Source organism: Phalacrocorax carbo, chromosome 1 (assembly GCF_963921805.1).
Source record: "Phalacrocorax carbo chromosome 1, bPhaCar2.1, whole genome shotgun sequence".
In the NCBI taxonomy this organism is placed as follows: Eukaryota; Metazoa; Chordata; class Aves; order Suliformes; family Phalacrocoracidae; genus Phalacrocorax; species Phalacrocorax carbo.
The window spans coordinates 205627881-205645319 of NC_087513.1; the positions used below are offsets into that span (position 1 = coordinate 205627881).

Genomic DNA, 17439 nt, shown 5'->3' on the forward strand with positions numbered 1-17439 from the left:
TATTACTCCCCATGAACCGCTAACGCTGCTGTGCTGCCTGCTTCACTAAGTGTGATAATCGCTTGGAGTTTAAGTTAGCAGCACGTTACAAGTTTTGTCCCCGTTGTTCCACCACACAAGCTAATAAAGCTGGAAACCTTAGTAGGAAAATGAAAGAGAGAGAAGAGAACAAAGGTGGTAAGAGATTTTCCTTCTATGTCTTCAGCTAATAAGTATTAGTGGTAACTTGAAACTACCACACTCTGATATTTTCTCTGTAGTTTGCTTGGAGCACTTTGGTGTTTTGGTCCAGTCTTAAATGTCTAACTATAAACATCTCAAGAGGACAGTCAGATGTGCTACTGACATCTCTGTACAAGGCCAATGATGGGCTGTACTGGGAAATGGTTTTTTTTTTGAGACCTGCAGGCACTCAGGCAAGTCAGAGGGACAAGCTGTTTTGCTTGTCCTGAGAGCTGTGAAACTCAGGGCTGCTGGATGGTTAACCTAGGACTTTTGTCAAGCGCTGTGCTGCTACACATTGTTAAATGAAGTAAAAAGCAAATTCTGAAGGAAGTCCAACTGAAGAAGCTGCATGAAGTGCACAAAAAATAAGATTTTCAATGAAAGTGAAACCGCACAGACCTTATCATTTCCTGCTGCCACAGACAAACTATTTTCCTGGCCATATTGGACAGTCCCTGTGGAAAGGCATACAAGGTGAAGGCACATGGGTAATGTCAGAAACGGATCAAAGATGTGATAAAAATATTGTTAAATATGGATATTTTTGAGAAAACAATCTCTGAAATTTCTCATTGATAATTGTGCTTTTGCACCAAAGAAATTTTTGTTTCCATTTTCTGAAAAACTTTTGAGCCAGAAAAAAATCAATTTTCAGCAAAATTTTATATTTAGTGAAAAATTTCAACCAAAAGAAAGGGGAAGCAAAAGCCTTGTTTTTTATTTCTTCCAAAAGAGAAATGATTTGATACCAGATTTTGATAAGCTCTAATTATTACCTTGATGGAACTCCTGCTGATTTGAACTGGTGTCAGGGAGCATTATCAAAGAAGCTGCCTCTCTTAAATCCCTTTTAAGAGTCAGAATAAGTTTTACATAGAGATTAATTGTCCCTCTGCACAGGACGTGGTGTCACCCTGGGTTGTTTAGACCAAGTCATCTCTAGAGTTTTGCCCTCCACTGTTAACGTCCCTGAGCAGTTTGGCCGGTAACAGCACTGCACGATCTTGCAAACGTGACCTCCAGAGGCTTAGCCCATGCAGTTTTAACTTCAGAAAATCAATGCATCCAGCAGTCCCTCGCTGTAAGTGCGTGAATGCATGCTGACTCACCAGAGCCTGCTCAGCAAAAGGTCTTACAATAACACAGGCTGCCAGGAAATGCATGTACTCTTTGATGGTTCATACAGTGCTGCCCACCTACCTGTGGGATGGAGCTGTGCATGGAGGGCTCCCTCCTCTCCTGCTTACTGTCATGCCACTCATTTCCCATCACAGAGCCTTTCAGTATTACGCAGTTCAAGCATTTGGAGATGTGTAATCGTGAACCCGTTTGATCTGAGGAATGTGTCTGTGTGTTATAGGAGCATTTGCTTTACATTTACTGACCCAAATCAATCCTGGCTTGCAAATTGGAAGAGATGGAGCTTGAAATCTGGCAAGCTCTTTTTTCACCCTCTGAAGAATCTGTGCTTTGCTTGGGGAAAGAGGGTTTGAGTACTGACTTTCAATCAGTAGTTGAAAAATGCCATTGTTAGAAACCTGCAAAGATCGAGCCCTGGTCTGCTCCCTTCTGAAAACAAAACAGGCATAACGCTGGGGCAGCAGTGCCCCGAAGAAGGCAGTGTTCAGGTGAAACAGTAAGACAGACAGGCTTGTGATGGACACTACTCGTCTCGCTGAACAAACTCAGACCAGTCCCCTGTGAACCACCCTGACACGTAATTGGTAACAGCTCGGTGCAAGGAGGGAGAGGGTGCTTCATCTCTGTGGGTTGCCACATCTTTCCCATGCCCTTGCCCTCCACATCGCTAACTCATGGCAGGGTGTGAAAGCAGGACCTTTTCAGCAGCCTCAGTGAAGTCCCCCAAGAGTCCCCTGCACCTTTGCAGCCTCGCTTGCCTGCGTTACTGCTTTAAGGTGGGGACATCTATTGACCGAGGTGTTGTCAGCATTCAGATGGCAGCGTTTGCAAGGTTTGGGTGTTACTTCTTCTTTAGAAATGCATAGCGCCTTTTTTGGTGGGCACTTTAGCACAGCAGATGTCATGAAACCAGGAGTCCTCCAGCCCATGTTGAGGGAGGGAACATTCGGTTAAGGGATGTGTCTGGAGATCACGGTGCTCTCCCTGGCTCTGCTGCTGACTTGCGCGTGTCACCAGGCAAACCGCTTCACAGCTCACCCGCATCTGCTAGCAGCTTGTTCAAATGCAGAAGAAAAGCAGCTACTACTCACAGCAGAGTGCAACACCTGCATTTCTAATTGTATCAGAAAGCTTGGTGCAGGTGGTCTGAAAACGTGAAGACATTTTGAACAGCTCCCTCTGATTTAAAATGTCAAGCAAAAGCAAAATTAACTCAGAAAGGCATATTAACCACGTAAGGCATATACATGTGCAGGGGATATATTATTCATTATCTGTTCAGCCTTTCTGTCAGCAGCACATCTGAAAGCAAAACATGCTGCCAAGTCATGTATTCTGATGACCTGGGGACTTCCCCATTTCCCAGGAAGATGAATTTGGGGGCACAAGAATGATTTCTAATAAACACACTGACAGCAAAGATGATGGTAAAAGGAAGTGCAGCTTACCGTTTTATCTTTTTGCAAAGGAAAGTACAGTGACTCATGTGTCAGGAGGAGCATGCTAACCAAGGACAGTCCATGCACTTTGCAAGTGACCCCCCAAAACTCTCCCCTCCAGGGGACAACTAATGACAATTAGTTACTCTTGAAGGCACAAGGTCTGAGGACTTGTACAACTAGGCACCAGCATGTCTGTACTTATGAAATGAAAACATGAACCTGTGATTCAAAAGCTATGATGGAAACTTAACTTGAGATATGAGATGAGATTTTCAGGTCAGAGAGAAAAATTACAGGCTTTATTTTTAAGGGGTAAACTCAGTGACCTGCTGATGCAATGGAAGGATAGGTGAGTACTGAGGAAATACATATTTGTCGGTCGAGCTTTTCCCAAGCAACTTACTGGTATTCACATCAGAATATGTATTCACATCTGGAGTTATATGGGAAGAGCTTTTACCTATAGATAAGCCTGAAGTTGAGGGGAACAGGGGCCACAATAGAGTATTAGGTGTCCATGGACTTCTGTACATGAAACAGCATGATACAAAGAATGTGGTCTGAAGATCTCATCAATCATCCTTCCTCACTTAACCGGAAAATTAGAGTTCTCAGTGTTCCCTCCGCCCCTCACTGGATCCCAAGGTATCACAGTTTGTACAGGCACCATTTTCACACTGGCACACACAGGTATTTATCAGATGCCCTGTCCTGTTGCCTCCAAGGCCGGTACACTTCTGCCCTGGTGTGGAAAGGCAGAAGATGAGCCATGTCTCCCTGCTGAGTTTCCTGACATTGCTCACAGCTGAAACAGCGACAGCGTGTGTGCTGACTGAGGGCTGCGTGCGTGCATGTTCACCGTGTCTAGTGCTTGGTGTGTGCCTTTAATGTACAGAGCCAACGATATAACAGCTGTGCTTGTTTAAAAGTGATCTATACTGATATGAACTGTGTCTCTGAAATTCAAAGCAACTCTACTTGAAGGTATCTGCACCAAGTCCAAACGCTTCAGTTCATGGGACTACACCTTTGTTTCGTATGCGTGGGGAGGGAATTTGTGTGTACAACGTGGCAGATGAGTGTACATCAGGTGGACAGGGCCATGAACATCTTTTCCTTCGGTAGGCCCACAGGGCTTGTGAGCAGATGAAAGTATCGCTGCAAATATTCAAGGAAAGGAAATAGAGTTACAGTTCTCAGAGCAGTGTTGCATGGACTGTGTGTTTTATAGCAGATGTTTCAGGACATAAACAATTAGGTCTTAATGTATTAATATACATCTCTGGAAAGTAATCCGGCAGTACATTATAGACCAGACCCTTGGCTGACATAACCTGACATGGCTCCAGTGGCTTCATTTTCAGTTTTGAATGAGTTAACTTCTAACATCTTTTATTTTACACATCTCTGGCCAGTATAAACCTGTGTGAGATCAGGATGCCTGGATCTCATGTGTGCCATTAAAACATCTCCTAGGACCTTTCAACTACAGTGGTCAAAAATGATCTTTTGGATCATCTACCAAAATCATTAGAGTGAAATCCTGCAGCACTGGATAGGCACAAGGGCAGATTTCATGACTGCATTGGTCTCTGCTATCTAAAAATACTTTAGATCTGTCTGGCACAATTAGATGGGAGCAAATCTGGGGCTACAGCTCTGGCCACCTCCCTCCACTCACACCCAGAAAGGAAGGGGGGTCTGTGATCAACAGGAGGCAGCAGTGCTCGAAAAATGTTAGTAGCTACAAGGACAGGGGTGGAGTTGGCAGGGAGATGTCTCACAACATATTTTCCAGCAGTTCTGCATAGTTTCATTGGCTGAGAAACGCAGAGTAGCATTCTGTACTAAGCAGTGTTTACTTGCAAGATCCTTCTAGCAAATAGACTACAGATTGTTTCTTTGGTGTCATCTAATTATTTTTTTGTCTTTGCTTCTTTCAGCTCCAAGGCTCCTTGAAGAGAAAGTTGGTGGTAAATCTGTCGCCTGTCAACAAGAGACTCAATGGTGTTTCAGAGAGCTCTTTCCTTGACATTAAGAGGATAAGAGTGGGTGATAATATCTCAGTGGGACAAGGTGGACAACATGTTAACAATTGCCAAAGCCAGTCAATGTCAGGAGCTATGTCTGTGGGGCAAGGATCACAAAGAAAGGCCAGCAACCTAGCAAACAATACACATGCTAGTGGGAATGGCATATTTAATATGACTTTGAAAGAGGTAAAGAAAGAACCAGGAGAAACAATGTCCTGCAGCAAACACTTAGATGGCCAGACGTCCCATGAGAACATGTTCCCTAACAGATATGGGGAAGACTCATGGGAACAAATGATGGATCTGGAGCTTCAGGAGCTATTTAATGAACTGACTAACATATCAGTGCCACCAATGAGTGATCTTGAGCTAGAGAATATGATAAATGCCACAATAAAACAAGATGAGCCGTTCAACATTGACCTTGGGCAGCAGAGTCAGAGGGGCCCTGTGAGATCTCTGCAGATGGATAAGATGGTGATAAAGAGTGAATATGCACCAGGCATGAATCAGGCTCCTGTGGGCTCCCCACAGATGCGGCCTTCTTCTACAGGTCCAGCCTTCACTATGGCCACCGCTGCCATGTCCACCTCTTCACCCATCCCTTCGGTACCTCAGAGTCAAACACAGGTATCGCAGGTTTCTTCTGCATCCACTCGGCCATTGCCTAACTGGCAGGAGGTGTCTCATGCACAGCAGCTCAAACAGATCGCAGCCAACCGGCAGCAGCATGCCTTGATTCAGCAGCAACAGCAGCAGCAGCAGAACCAGACGGCCAACTGGTCCACCTTGTCTCCATCAGGACCTTCCCCTGGACCCTATGTGCAAGAGAAAATCCCCAGTCCTTCTTTTCGCCAGCAGCAGTTCAGCCCACAAAGCTCAGCAATGCTGGGGGTACCAGTGAATGGAAACCAGTCAAAAGGGATGAATAACTATGTTTATAAACCAACCACTCCCCAGAGCAATCCCATGGACATAATCATGCAACAAAAGCCTCAGGACCTCAACAGAAACTTTATCAACAGCGCTCAGCCACAACTAGAGCAGCATCATGGCAACACAAAGCCTTTGTTTCACTTTAACTCAGAGCAAACAAACCAGCAGATGCCTTCAGTTTTGGGTTCCCAAAACAAGCCTGCCCTTCTGCACTACACGCAGCAGGCACAGGGTTCAGCACCCGTGCAACAGCCACAGCAACAGCAGCAGCAACAACAGCCGCAGCCGCAGCCTGCTCAGCCTCTCCCAAACCAGACTCTTCAAAGGCCACCTAATGTACCCCTAGCAATGCAGCAAAAAATGATGCTTCAGAAAATGCAGCAAAGCCAGCAAATCTCAGGTTTGCAGTATCCAGTCTCTCAGCAGCATAGACAGGTAAGGCAAATTCCTCCTTATTTATTACAGAATCATTCTGGTCTGAGTAGTAAAAACGCTTTTCCAGCCTGGCCTCATTCCTTCAGGAGATATGTACTGGTGGCAGATAATGACCATCTCATCACATACTTCAACAGAGCTGGTGATGGCAGGTTTAGCACCTATTCAGGTATATCATGGATGCACATTTATAAGAATTTCAAGAGAGGCATGTTCATAACACTTTTTTCTTAACGCAATGGAGTGAATGTGTCACTGATATCTATTATGTAGATACTTGTCAGAAACATGAGATAGTAGGGCAGATGCAAGCTTATTTTGGATCCCTATCTAAGTTTTCTAGCTTACAAAAATTCAGGCTCTCTTGAATGACAAAATTTTAATGAATTCCTGTGTTATCTTAGATAACATATTTTACAACGTTAACTTCTATGCCATCATTTTCCTCAGGGAGGCAGGGTTAGGAAATTCTTGTTTTAGATATCTTTTGACTGACATGACAAAAATACTATTTGCACATTTGTTATCTGTTTGGCAAAGGAAAACTAAGACTCATCTGTGAGCTTTATAAACACCCATCACACTTCTGGGAATATTCTGTGGATAAAATACGTGCTTAGATATGAAGGTGAAGGTTGCCACAGATACGTCTGCAATTATATACCACATGGCCAGCTCCCACGGTGTTATCATGAGACCGTGCTCTGACACGATTGATTGCTATAGCTCAGCTATGCTATGTCAAGTTGCTGCACACCAGGATCCCAAGTTTCTGACCTACCAATTGAAGTTTGAATATGTAACCTCACTGTACCCCAGAAACTGGAAACCAGGTGCAGAACAAGCGAAACATGTATTCGATCTTGGGACATTTAAGTGACTCTGGGGAGTTTTGGTGGGGCAAATGTGGTTCAACACATTTGAGGCTACGGAATGGCAATATAGGTGTGGAGATCATCTGTGGGTTTCTTATATGTGAAAAACAGCTGCAAGGAACTACTGAAAAGGGAAAGCCTAAGTCTTCCATAAACTCCTAGAGAAGCAGCATTGTGAATGAATCATTCAGAACTGGAGTTTCTTGGCCAAACTGGGTGAACAGTCTGATGGTTTTAAAACAAAAGTAAAGTAACTATAGTTGTATGCATGGAAACCTTTCTCCTTTTAACTCTTTTAAACTCCCTGACTAACTAACCATGACCATGTCCAACAGAGAAACCCTTGGCAGGAGGTACAAGGTGAAACATTTAGGCACCTTTGGGTGGGGAGACATTGCCTTTTGGGAGATGCTGGAGAAAAAGTGTTGGCAGGAAGTAAGCATAGCTACAGCTTTGCTGTTTTATGGGAGGTCTCTGCTGGCTGTTCCTCTCCTTCTTGGGCCACTGTGTGCTTTCTTCTTAGACACATTTCCCCATTCTCTTAATAGACTGGCAGGGAGATGAATTTTAACAGTTCCTTCATTCAGCCATGATGAAGCTTCCAGCAATCTGTCAGCACAGGGGAGACAGGCAGGACTTCTGCAAACACTACTATTTTTCTGAAAAAAATATGCAAGGTCACATTCTGGAAAGGAACAAAAACACTGACAGCAACTCTGCTTGAGGCAATGTTAGCTCCTTGCTCTGTGTCCTCTTGGGCTGCTGCTCAGGGAGGCAAGCCAACAAGATGATACCTGGCAACATGGCCATAGCAGTAGTTGAAAGATTTATCATGAGTGTTGTGGGATCTCTCACCTGTGCAGCCACAAGATCTTTTGGCTTAGGAAAGTTTCCCTAAATGAACTTTTCTGAGTGCCAAACTTTATATGTTACACTAAGGAAGGAGTTTTGCCTATCAACACAGACTTCTGCTAGTAGCTTTCCAAAGTTTCTTCTCATCTGACCACTTTCCACAGTTTTGTCTGCAGGATGTGGCTACCTGACCCACAGCACAGCTGAGAAGCTTAGAAGCTTTGTAGACACATATTACAGGGCTTTTGCAGCAAGAATTATATTTTGTCTATGCTCTAGAGAGATAACTGGACTTTTTTAGAGATCCTTACCAGTTGTTCCAAAGTTCTGCTGAAATTCAGAAAATCAGGTAGGCCTCTCTCAGTAGGGTATTCTGTAGCTGCTGGAATAATACTTAGAAATACAGGTGGTCCATAAATAGCAGGATTTTGGATTGGTTTGAACATAACTGTTCACCTAGCAATATTTATGAGTTCTGTGAACTCCTTTGGGGCCTGCCTGTGCAGCTGCAAGAGCCCACGAACCCCTTGGTTACGCCTGCTTGTCCCCATAGGTCCAGTCTGAATATTAAATCAGAGTGGGAGGAGAGACCCCTAACATTATACTCCAGTAAAGACAACAAAGGTCAAAGCAACCTCGTGGGTCAAGCCCTGCTGATTTTAGCAATAGGGACATTATCTTATTTAGGCTGCATGGAAGATCATCTCCCACCTCTGAGGATTCCTATACATCATTAACAGTAATGCATGATTAATTACCAGCATTTACTAATTAACGATTAATATTTATTTTACTCATGCCCTATTTCTTCATGAGGAACCAAGGCTTGATTCTGCCTGGTATCATTCAGCTCCTCCTCAGATCATTATAATTGTGGACTGTAAGGACCCTCTCAGTACTGGCTGGAGTGCTTTGTAGCTGGAAATGTGAGTGCATATTCATAAAGGGCTGCTGTGACATTGCCATCAGATAACTCTGACTGGAACACTATAAATTCACATTTTTAGCTGAACCAGCTCACCCTCTGCATTTTTACTCCCCAAGTTTTAAGATCCAAAAAAAGCATTTGAACTTGACTTTATCAGCCCAAGCTTGCTAACTGGAAATGTAAGGCTTGTAATTTCTCTGCTTGTCACATTCATTTTGTGTCAAATTGGAGCGGACTTGTAGTGGGATTTGCTAATTAGATGTCTTTTGCCTCTAGGGAAAAGTCATAAATATAATGGAAATCTTCTTGGTTTCCTGGAAGGTTGATCTGAAAGAAGGTTTTGTTTGCTCCTCTGTTTTGTTCTCCATTGTTGTGGAAAGATTCACCTTTCCGTTGTCTATCAGGATGCAACATTGCCTAGTCATGAAAAAACTCTTAGAAATTCAACACTCCCTTTGTTTAGGGAATAATTAGAAGCTCCAAATGCTGCACAGGTTTAATCAAGTTTGAAACACTTATACAGAACCTGGACTGATGTGGGGAAACGCTGTAACTGGGCTTGGGTAGAATTTTGAAGCCTAACTTTCCCCTTCCGAAGAAATGTCGTCCAGTCAGTGAAAGATGCTTCTGAAGTAAGACTTAAAGTTTTTGAACAGAAAACTTGATGTTTTTAACTAGTCTAAGAAATTCCACACATATTTTTGAAGTTTTTGCTCAGCCATAAGGCTTATTCAATAAGATCCATTAGTCTTCTGTGAAGAAGTCAAAAGCAATTAAAAAAAAGGAAAAAGCCTAAATAAAATATTATTCATCCCCTTCTGGTTTTGACCTAAAGCCAAATTAAACTCAAAGGTTTCAAGCTGACTTTTTCTCCAATTTTTTTTTATTCAACTTCATTCACTCAAGGGAGGGGAGAAAAGAAGGCTGAGCTCAGGAGAATGGGAACCCTAATGGAGCAAGGCCCCTCTAACTGCTACATGTGGGCACGTGCCCTATGTCTTGGCTTTGGGAGCAAGGTTAACACAAGGGATCATGAGAGCTTCAGCCCCCGCTTTACAGAAAGAGCCAGTGGTCCTTATTTTTAAGGCTCTGGAAACATCGGTGTTGCCTATGTAGTTACAACACACAGTAGTGTTTCCTTATTCAGAGCTCAGGGCCTTGTCAGTCCTTGTTCCTTTATAATCACTTTGAGGATGGGATCATCTTCTCCTTTTTCCCTTTTCTCTTTTTTTTTTTTTTCAAGAACCCAGGAATGTGGTGAGATTAGTTGTAGTTTGGGGCTTTTTTTGTCCTTACTTGCCCTAATTGGGGCATGCCTTAGATCATTTTCTTCACCAGGTCTTAACAGGCTCCTTTTAAATCCAACCGATCTCCCTCCCTACTGAATACTGAGCAATCCCTGCGCCAGTACCTGCTCCAAGCATGAGCGTCCCATACATGTGTCTTGCCTCATGCTCTCTCACAGCAAGGCTTTGTATTTTGCAGCATGGCCTCTCAGGTGCTCCATGACCCAAGGACACAGCATGGCTGCATCTGGCCGGAGAGTGGCCATGGTGCAGCACCACACTGAGGGATGTGCCACCAGTGGAGAGCTTGCACTCACAGGAGCTCCAGGTGCTGAGGTGACCCCTCCCTTGCAATCCCCCTCCATTATACCAGACCTTCAAATGCCCAGAGAATCAGTGCTTAACTGATATATACATTGCTCTTAAATATCTCCAAGTGATACAAATGGTATTTCAACTAAGCTGGCAGCTCTGCAGAGATGCTGAGGCAGGTTCTCCTCTCATTTTCTCCAATGTATATCCAAGGTAATTTCATGTATTTTCAGGAGATCATAACTGGACTTACAGCAGCATAGTAAGCAGCAGGATATGGCCTTCTACTAAAGCATTGGCACCATACAGGCTTAATAAAAAGTGTATGTTAAACTGTCAGATTGTTTGAGTGCTATGCAAGGCAGAAGCACCAGGAGCAAAAGATCTAATGGCTTTTTTGAAAGTGCAGATAGAAAAACTCTTGTTATCATTCACTGCTGAGCGATAACTTACACCTCTAATTTAGCCTCCAAAATTTCTCAAAGAAAATGTGGCTTCTTTGGATGATTCATACCAAAACAATATTTTCCTAGGCCTTTGTGTTTACCACTAAAGAAGAAAAGAACAGTTTGGTGAGGCAAACTCTCTGTTTTCAAGTGTGAAGGAATTATTTTGCAAATATTTGTGAAATGAAGAGAGAAGACCTAGAGTGGCTTGTGGTAATTGGTATAAACTAGGACTTAAATTTGACTTAGATCATAAATAACAACGATTCCAGGCTTTTGGAATCTGCAATAATAGAAACTGTTCCATAGTGTAAGAAAATAACAATGTGACCTTTCTTTCAACGCTTGCTATAAAAATAAAAATTGGATCACAGCTTTTCTTGATAGCTCCATTTTGGTCGCATTCCTTTATGCAAGGGCTTCTGAATTAAATATTCTGGATAAAAACATGAGTATGTCCCAATAGCCACCATCGGTATCGGTTGCAGGGTCATAGCTGATTTATGAACATGAAATCAGAAGGAAAATGTCCTAAGTTCCTGTATTGTCATGGTGGACAGTTGTCTTGGTAGTGCCTTATATCAGTCATGCTCTCAGTTTGCTCAATGAAATGTATAGACAATTACACTGTGGACGGTCAGTCCCTGAGGACATTGTAATTCAAAGGATCAGAGACACTGCCAGTTCCATAGGGTTTCTTGAACTCTTTGCATGAAGTATTTACACTGGCAGAATAGTAGAATATTAGCCACTTAGGTCAAATGCTTCTGGTTTGGGAATTTGAGATGTTGCTGAGATGGTACCTGTTGTCTCATTTGGATTGCTTTTGAAGGTACTTTCACGAAGATACCAATAAAACCATCATTGCACTTGCCTGGGTGAGTTCTTTGCCAATGTCAGCACACTTGACGTCTTTTTTATTAGTGTTGTGAAAGTTCCTTGGAGGTCCACTGATAGGGAACAATGTCATTCTGTGAAGAACTCTATAAACTCAGATTAGAAATGGCCCATGTTGAAGGACAGTGTTGATCTGGCTTCTGTTAGAATCAAAGAAAAGATGAGTTTTACAGAAGGAATTTGAAGGATACCAGCATGTATTACCTGCATATTTAGAGATGTTGATTTGAGGAGTGCAGTGATCCAGGAGGCACTTCATGAGCCAGTCAGTTGTCTTGGCCACAGGGAGAAATAATGCTGTTGGAGACAGGGGGCATAATAAGGTTGCTAGCTGCTTTAGTCATCTGATTTTACTCCACTGCCACCTGGAAGACAAGGGCTAGGGTAAGGAAGCAGAGGGACAGCCAAGGTACCTGGTGTGTACATAAGAGAAGACGAGATTGGCTGCAAGGAGGAAAGGGCAGGTGAAAGATCCAAAGTGCTGGTGGCTGAGATTACAGTTTACAGGCCTGGGATGGTAGGGTAGGTAGTAAACCATCACTAAAAACAGGACGTGAGTTTGTGCTTATCAGATTAACTGGAAAGGAAGTGTAAAAGGACAAGACTGGGATAAGGAACCGTGAAGATGCAATGCTGACAGGGAGGCAAAGGGCTGGGGATGTTTCAGGTCTGGTTCACTGCTACTAAGCAAGTTAGTCTGTCTTGACCTGTGATCTCATGAATAAAGCTGGAATATCTGTGAGGGCTTCTTACCTGGTTGAAGAGAGGATTTCTGCTATTGCTGTGTGCGCATCTGAGGCCGGAGTCAAGCCCTGAGTCAACTTCCTGTAGGGATTTTGGAAAGGCAGTCTGGAAAAACAATATAATTCCACAGCCATTTAGAACTGGCATGGTGAAAAACCCTTTCCTGTAAGTTTTTGTTTGTTTGTAGGCAATTTATTAATACCTCAAGAAGTTAAGGAACAAAAAAATTTAACAAGCCCCAGCTCCCACTTCTCTCCCTAGAGTCTTCCTATTATTTTAATTCCCCAAAGTCCTCAAGAGCAAGTCCCAGTAATTTGTCTCTCTAGGGATTCAAAATAAAGGAATATTTTAATGGCAAATATTAATTTTACTGCTGGTGTTTTTATGGTGGAGACCTGCCCCAGGCCATAGTTGACTGACATTAAGACAGCAACAGACCTAGTAATGTTCCTTTAATGTGAGTTTTCATGGGTGAATTTACCATTTTGTATGTGATGCTGATCCAGAAAATCAGCCAGATGCTCCAACAGGACTATTCCAGAACCATCTGCCTCCTTCATTTGCTGAAAGCCTGTTTCTGGTAATGTACACACACAGTGTAAGAGACAGCTCTTGACCTGAAGAATTTATAATATAAATAAGCAAGCTAGCCAAACCTTGAGAGGAAGGAAATGTTACTGTATATTTTATATATTATTATATATTTTGGGAAAGAGAGAAGTAAGATCTAATTCAAAGCTGTTACAATCAGTCCACTGGAGTTACTGCATAAGGACATATTTACTGTCACACAGGAATCATCTGACAGAGTCTGGAGTTGAACCAGACCCAGTGTCAGTCTCAGAGACAGTTACTTGTCCCCCAGAACAGTGCCTGAACCTGCATCTGCTGATCTTGACCTGACTGCCCCTTGGTCTGAGAGTCTTCTCTATAGATCAAGCATCCGCAGCTCGCAGCCTTCACAGCCTGAGCAGTCCCCCAGAGGAGACCTCTGGAGTAGTTACAACGGTTTGATGCCGCCTTTTTTTTTTCCCTTTGTACCTGTAGATTGATGGTAAACAGCCCATTGAGGTGCACCCAGCAGCTTGCCAGCTCTCCAGGGGGCCTCTGAGACACCCATACATAGGTGGACATGCCCTGGCTATGCCTGAGATTCTGTTTGCCACCTTGTGTGTGGGGAAGGAGTGGGGTCTCGAGGGCAGCCTCACACCGCACTGAACAGGCCAACCATGTTGAGTTTGTGTCATCTTTTCAAAAATGGTCCTCACTTCTCTGTCCCCTCTGACAAGGCTCTGTTTTGTCAAGCCCCAGCTGGAATCTGGAGCAGAGCTGAGTGCCTGAAGAAGTTGGTCGGGTAAAAGGAGGGATATTTTTCTCTCTTTGTCATACTGGTTATCTGTATCTAATGATTATCCTCTAAGTTTCCGATGTAACCAGTGAGGAAGGCACAGCTCAGAGTACCTAAGCCAGACACATTCATGGGGCATAACCTGACTGCAAAAGACTCTGTCCGTGAGCCCAGCTGTGCTGCTCTGCCTGCAAGACATATGCAGACTGAAACTACAGTGCATTGAATTGTGTGCCAATATGTCAAAGGAATGGGAGGACAAGGGGCTTTGGACACTCTTAGGTGAGGTTTCACAGGATGGCAGAGCCAATCTAAAGGCTAGGAGCTTCAGAAAGGGTAAGGAGTCCTCCCCCACTCCAGCTCTGTGTCCAGTCCTTCCTCTGGCACCAGCTTTGGCACCTGTCTGAGCTCTCACAAAACTGGCAGAAAACTATCCTTTTTCTCTCTGTCTTGTTTTTTTGCTCTTTTAGTTACTTTCTCCAGCTTGTGGGGTCAGACAAAGCCAACACTGGCACAAGGGAAGTGGCAGGAGCACGTAGCTGGAGGCAAGAAGCAGAGATGGGATTGCTCCTGCCAGAAGCAGCAAGTTGTTAAACTCGACTCAGGTGGCTGGTGCTGGGGAACCACAGGTACAGGGATGGCTGGAGAGGGAGTGGAAGGTGGGCAACTGACTGCAAGAGGGAGTCTGGGTGTGGAAGGGCAGGAACTGAAGGTAGGAGAGAGTCAGGGAGCAGAAAGTTTAGTGCAAGGGAAATAAAAAGTCAGGTGGGACCAGATCCTGAGTAGGACAAATGTGATAGGGTGGACTGAGACTGGGAGAGGAGGTGGTAAAGGACCGAAGTGCAGGAAGGGTGAGGATCCAAGGGTAGGAAGAAGCCTGGAAGACAGTAATAGAGAGTGAAAATTGGGTTTGGGTAAAGGGCAATGAGGGAGAAGGACTGGGAGTTCAGGAGGAGGAAGATGAGAGAGAGTCTGGGTGCAGGCAGAGGAGGGCAGGGGATCTGAGGGTGGGAAATAGTGTGGGAGGAAATGGGGCAAAACAGCAGCTACTGACACATTGGGGACAATCACCTATGGTCCTTGCAAAGGGGAGACTGGAAGACTGATAACACTTAAGAAAGAGTTTCTGTATCGTGTGCCAGGAATAAGTGAAGGGGCATAAGGGGCTTGTTGTGCAGTAGTTTCCAAAGCATCTGCAGGAAGTCTTCAGGACAAGGCAGGAAATGCAGCTTTCCAGACCTGCCTCACTCAGAGCACTTAAAATTGCCAGCTGAGAGGACACACTACGTATTTCAGTCTGTGCTATTCATCCTGCCAGTCTCCATCAGTCAGGGAGACAGAATAAGCAGCATGATTTTCCCACTGGAAAAAAAAATTTATCCATCCCCTTCTCTGGTTTTCTTCCTTCAGGGGACCCTGTAGCTCTTCTACTGTCCCCAGCTGCAAGTGTAGCCATTGAATAACCAACTACAAGTTTATTCCTGCCTGGCAAAAGGTGCACATGAGGAAACAGATGGAGGTTGAATGGTCCTCTTAGGCCTTCATAAGAAGCTGAGCAGTCCACCACCTTTGAAAGGTTCCCCCTGATTGACTGATACCAAAATACTTATGATGACTAAGGTGTGAAAATGAAGATGGTATTTCTGTGGAACCAGTTTGTTCTGTAACCTGTAAGAGGGAGACATTTTGAGGGCTTTCCGTAATTCTGTGAAGATGGGATAGACGTACACACAGAGTCTTTTCTTTTTCCAGTCCTTTCTATATTTTGTGGTGGTTGCAAGCAGGGCCACAGCCTGGCTCCAAGTGAGTGACGAATGACTAAAGGATTTAGTGCTTTGGTTCTGGTTAAAAGAACATCCAACTTTATCCATTGGAGAACTAGATTTCTCCGAATGACTGCAAGCTGCAATCCCAGCTAAAGCAGGCTATGCTGGGGTGACTCCAGTCTTGTCTGGTTTCAGCTAGAATGGAAAAAAAAAAAAGAAATTAATGCCTTTTTTTCCTACTGGAACTGGTAAAAGACAGGGGAAGACATAGGGATTAGCAGAAGTATTGGGAGCTTCACAGCCTAAGTGCAAAACAGAGTGGGAGGAGGGAGGGTAGGAGTGAGTTCTGGCTATCCACCCTTAATCCAAAGCCGCCTACTCCTTCCCAGGCTATGCTTCACTGTCATACACTTGCAAATTCACTCCAGGAATGAAAACAGACTAACTTTAAGCTTGTTCCCAAAGCTGCAAATTTGTCCCTGCTGGGTGTTAATTTAACTGCTTCCAGGGCACCAGGATGTCTACTAGTGTTCGCTTTTCTTTCTTCTTTTTTTTTTTCACACATCTGGTATTGTGAAAACTTCCAAGGCACCACACAGAAGAGCGATGAACTGACCACTTTTAACCCTTTCTGTATCATGCCAAGTATGAAACCTGCCTGTCTCCCTCTCGCCAGCGTTTTTGCCCTATAGCAGAGTCCATCGGCCTTGTTACATATGGGATCCACAAGCTCTAAAGTGGGTCTTATGAGCATTTCACAGGCTGAGAATTGAGCCTTGCTTCAGCTCCACTGGCTAAATAGTAATAACTGGACTTCAAAAATTTCCAGCAGGAAGAAACAGGTTTGGGGCAGGGAGGGTTTTTTCCAAAATATTTCTTTTTTTGTCTCTTGCTTTTATCTGGTGTTGCCATTTCCCAGCAGGGAGGACATTCAGAGCAGTAGTTTCGCTCACATTAGGGCAAGCAATGGCCTTTTCCTGTTGGTTTTTGATTGTTGCATTTGTTCTTTAATGGCTGCATTAACTGTTTATCTGCTGCATCAACTGAAACAGAGCAAATAGAAAACAAATTAGGTGTCTCACTTCCAGTCATAGGTAATGTACTTTACCAGACATTCTCCCATTTCGCTCTCTGTTGAACAGGTTGTTTGTATGACCAGCTCACTTGTTTCACTAACATGTTCCTAGCAATCACACACAGACTGGCTTTTTTGGCTTTGGCTAGGGTTTCCTAAAAAAGCCCAAAGGTACTTGAAACCAAATTCCTCTTCCATCTTGGCCTCTTGTGCAATGCCAGCCTTAGGGCACAAGGAGGGTGCAAAGTCTTCCTTCGCTGTCTTCCTCTCAGCCCTATCATTACTTTTAATCCTGCATCCCTCCTTTCATACTTCCATCCCAACAGCTGCCCCTTCTCAGCCCTGGTTCCGCTTCAGCACCGACTCTGGGGAGCTGAAACACCATGGAGAAACATCCCACAGCCACGTGCACTGCGTAACACAGCAACAAAGCAGCAGTAGCCATCACACTGATGCTGGAGACCCAAACGTGCCACAGTCCTTGACTTTGGCATCTTCTCATCTTCATGTAGTGTTTTCACTGTTGAGTTTTATTTTTAAAAGAAGTAAATAACTCTCCATCCACAAATTACAGGCCTCTTTGCTAAACATGAAATCTACTTCATGGGCTAAGTACAGCTGTGTTGTCAAAACCTTGTTTCATATTCAAAGTACTATCAAGGGTGGCCTTTTTCAGAAGCAGCACTTCTCTGTAGGCCA

General features: G+C 44.0%; 1 protein-coding gene across 1 annotated transcript in view; it reads left to right on the forward strand.

Annotated features, from left to right (window-relative positions):
• Positions 1 to 17439, forward strand: part of MAML2 (mastermind like transcriptional coactivator 2) — a 217177-nt gene that overhangs the window by 142083 nt on the left and 57655 nt on the right. The window contains exon 2 of the mRNA XM_064441326.1: positions 4751 to 6211. Within this exon, the coding sequence (XP_064297396.1) occupies positions 4751 to 6211 (1461 nt within the window). The remainder of the gene's footprint in view (positions 1 to 4750; positions 6212 to 17439) is intronic.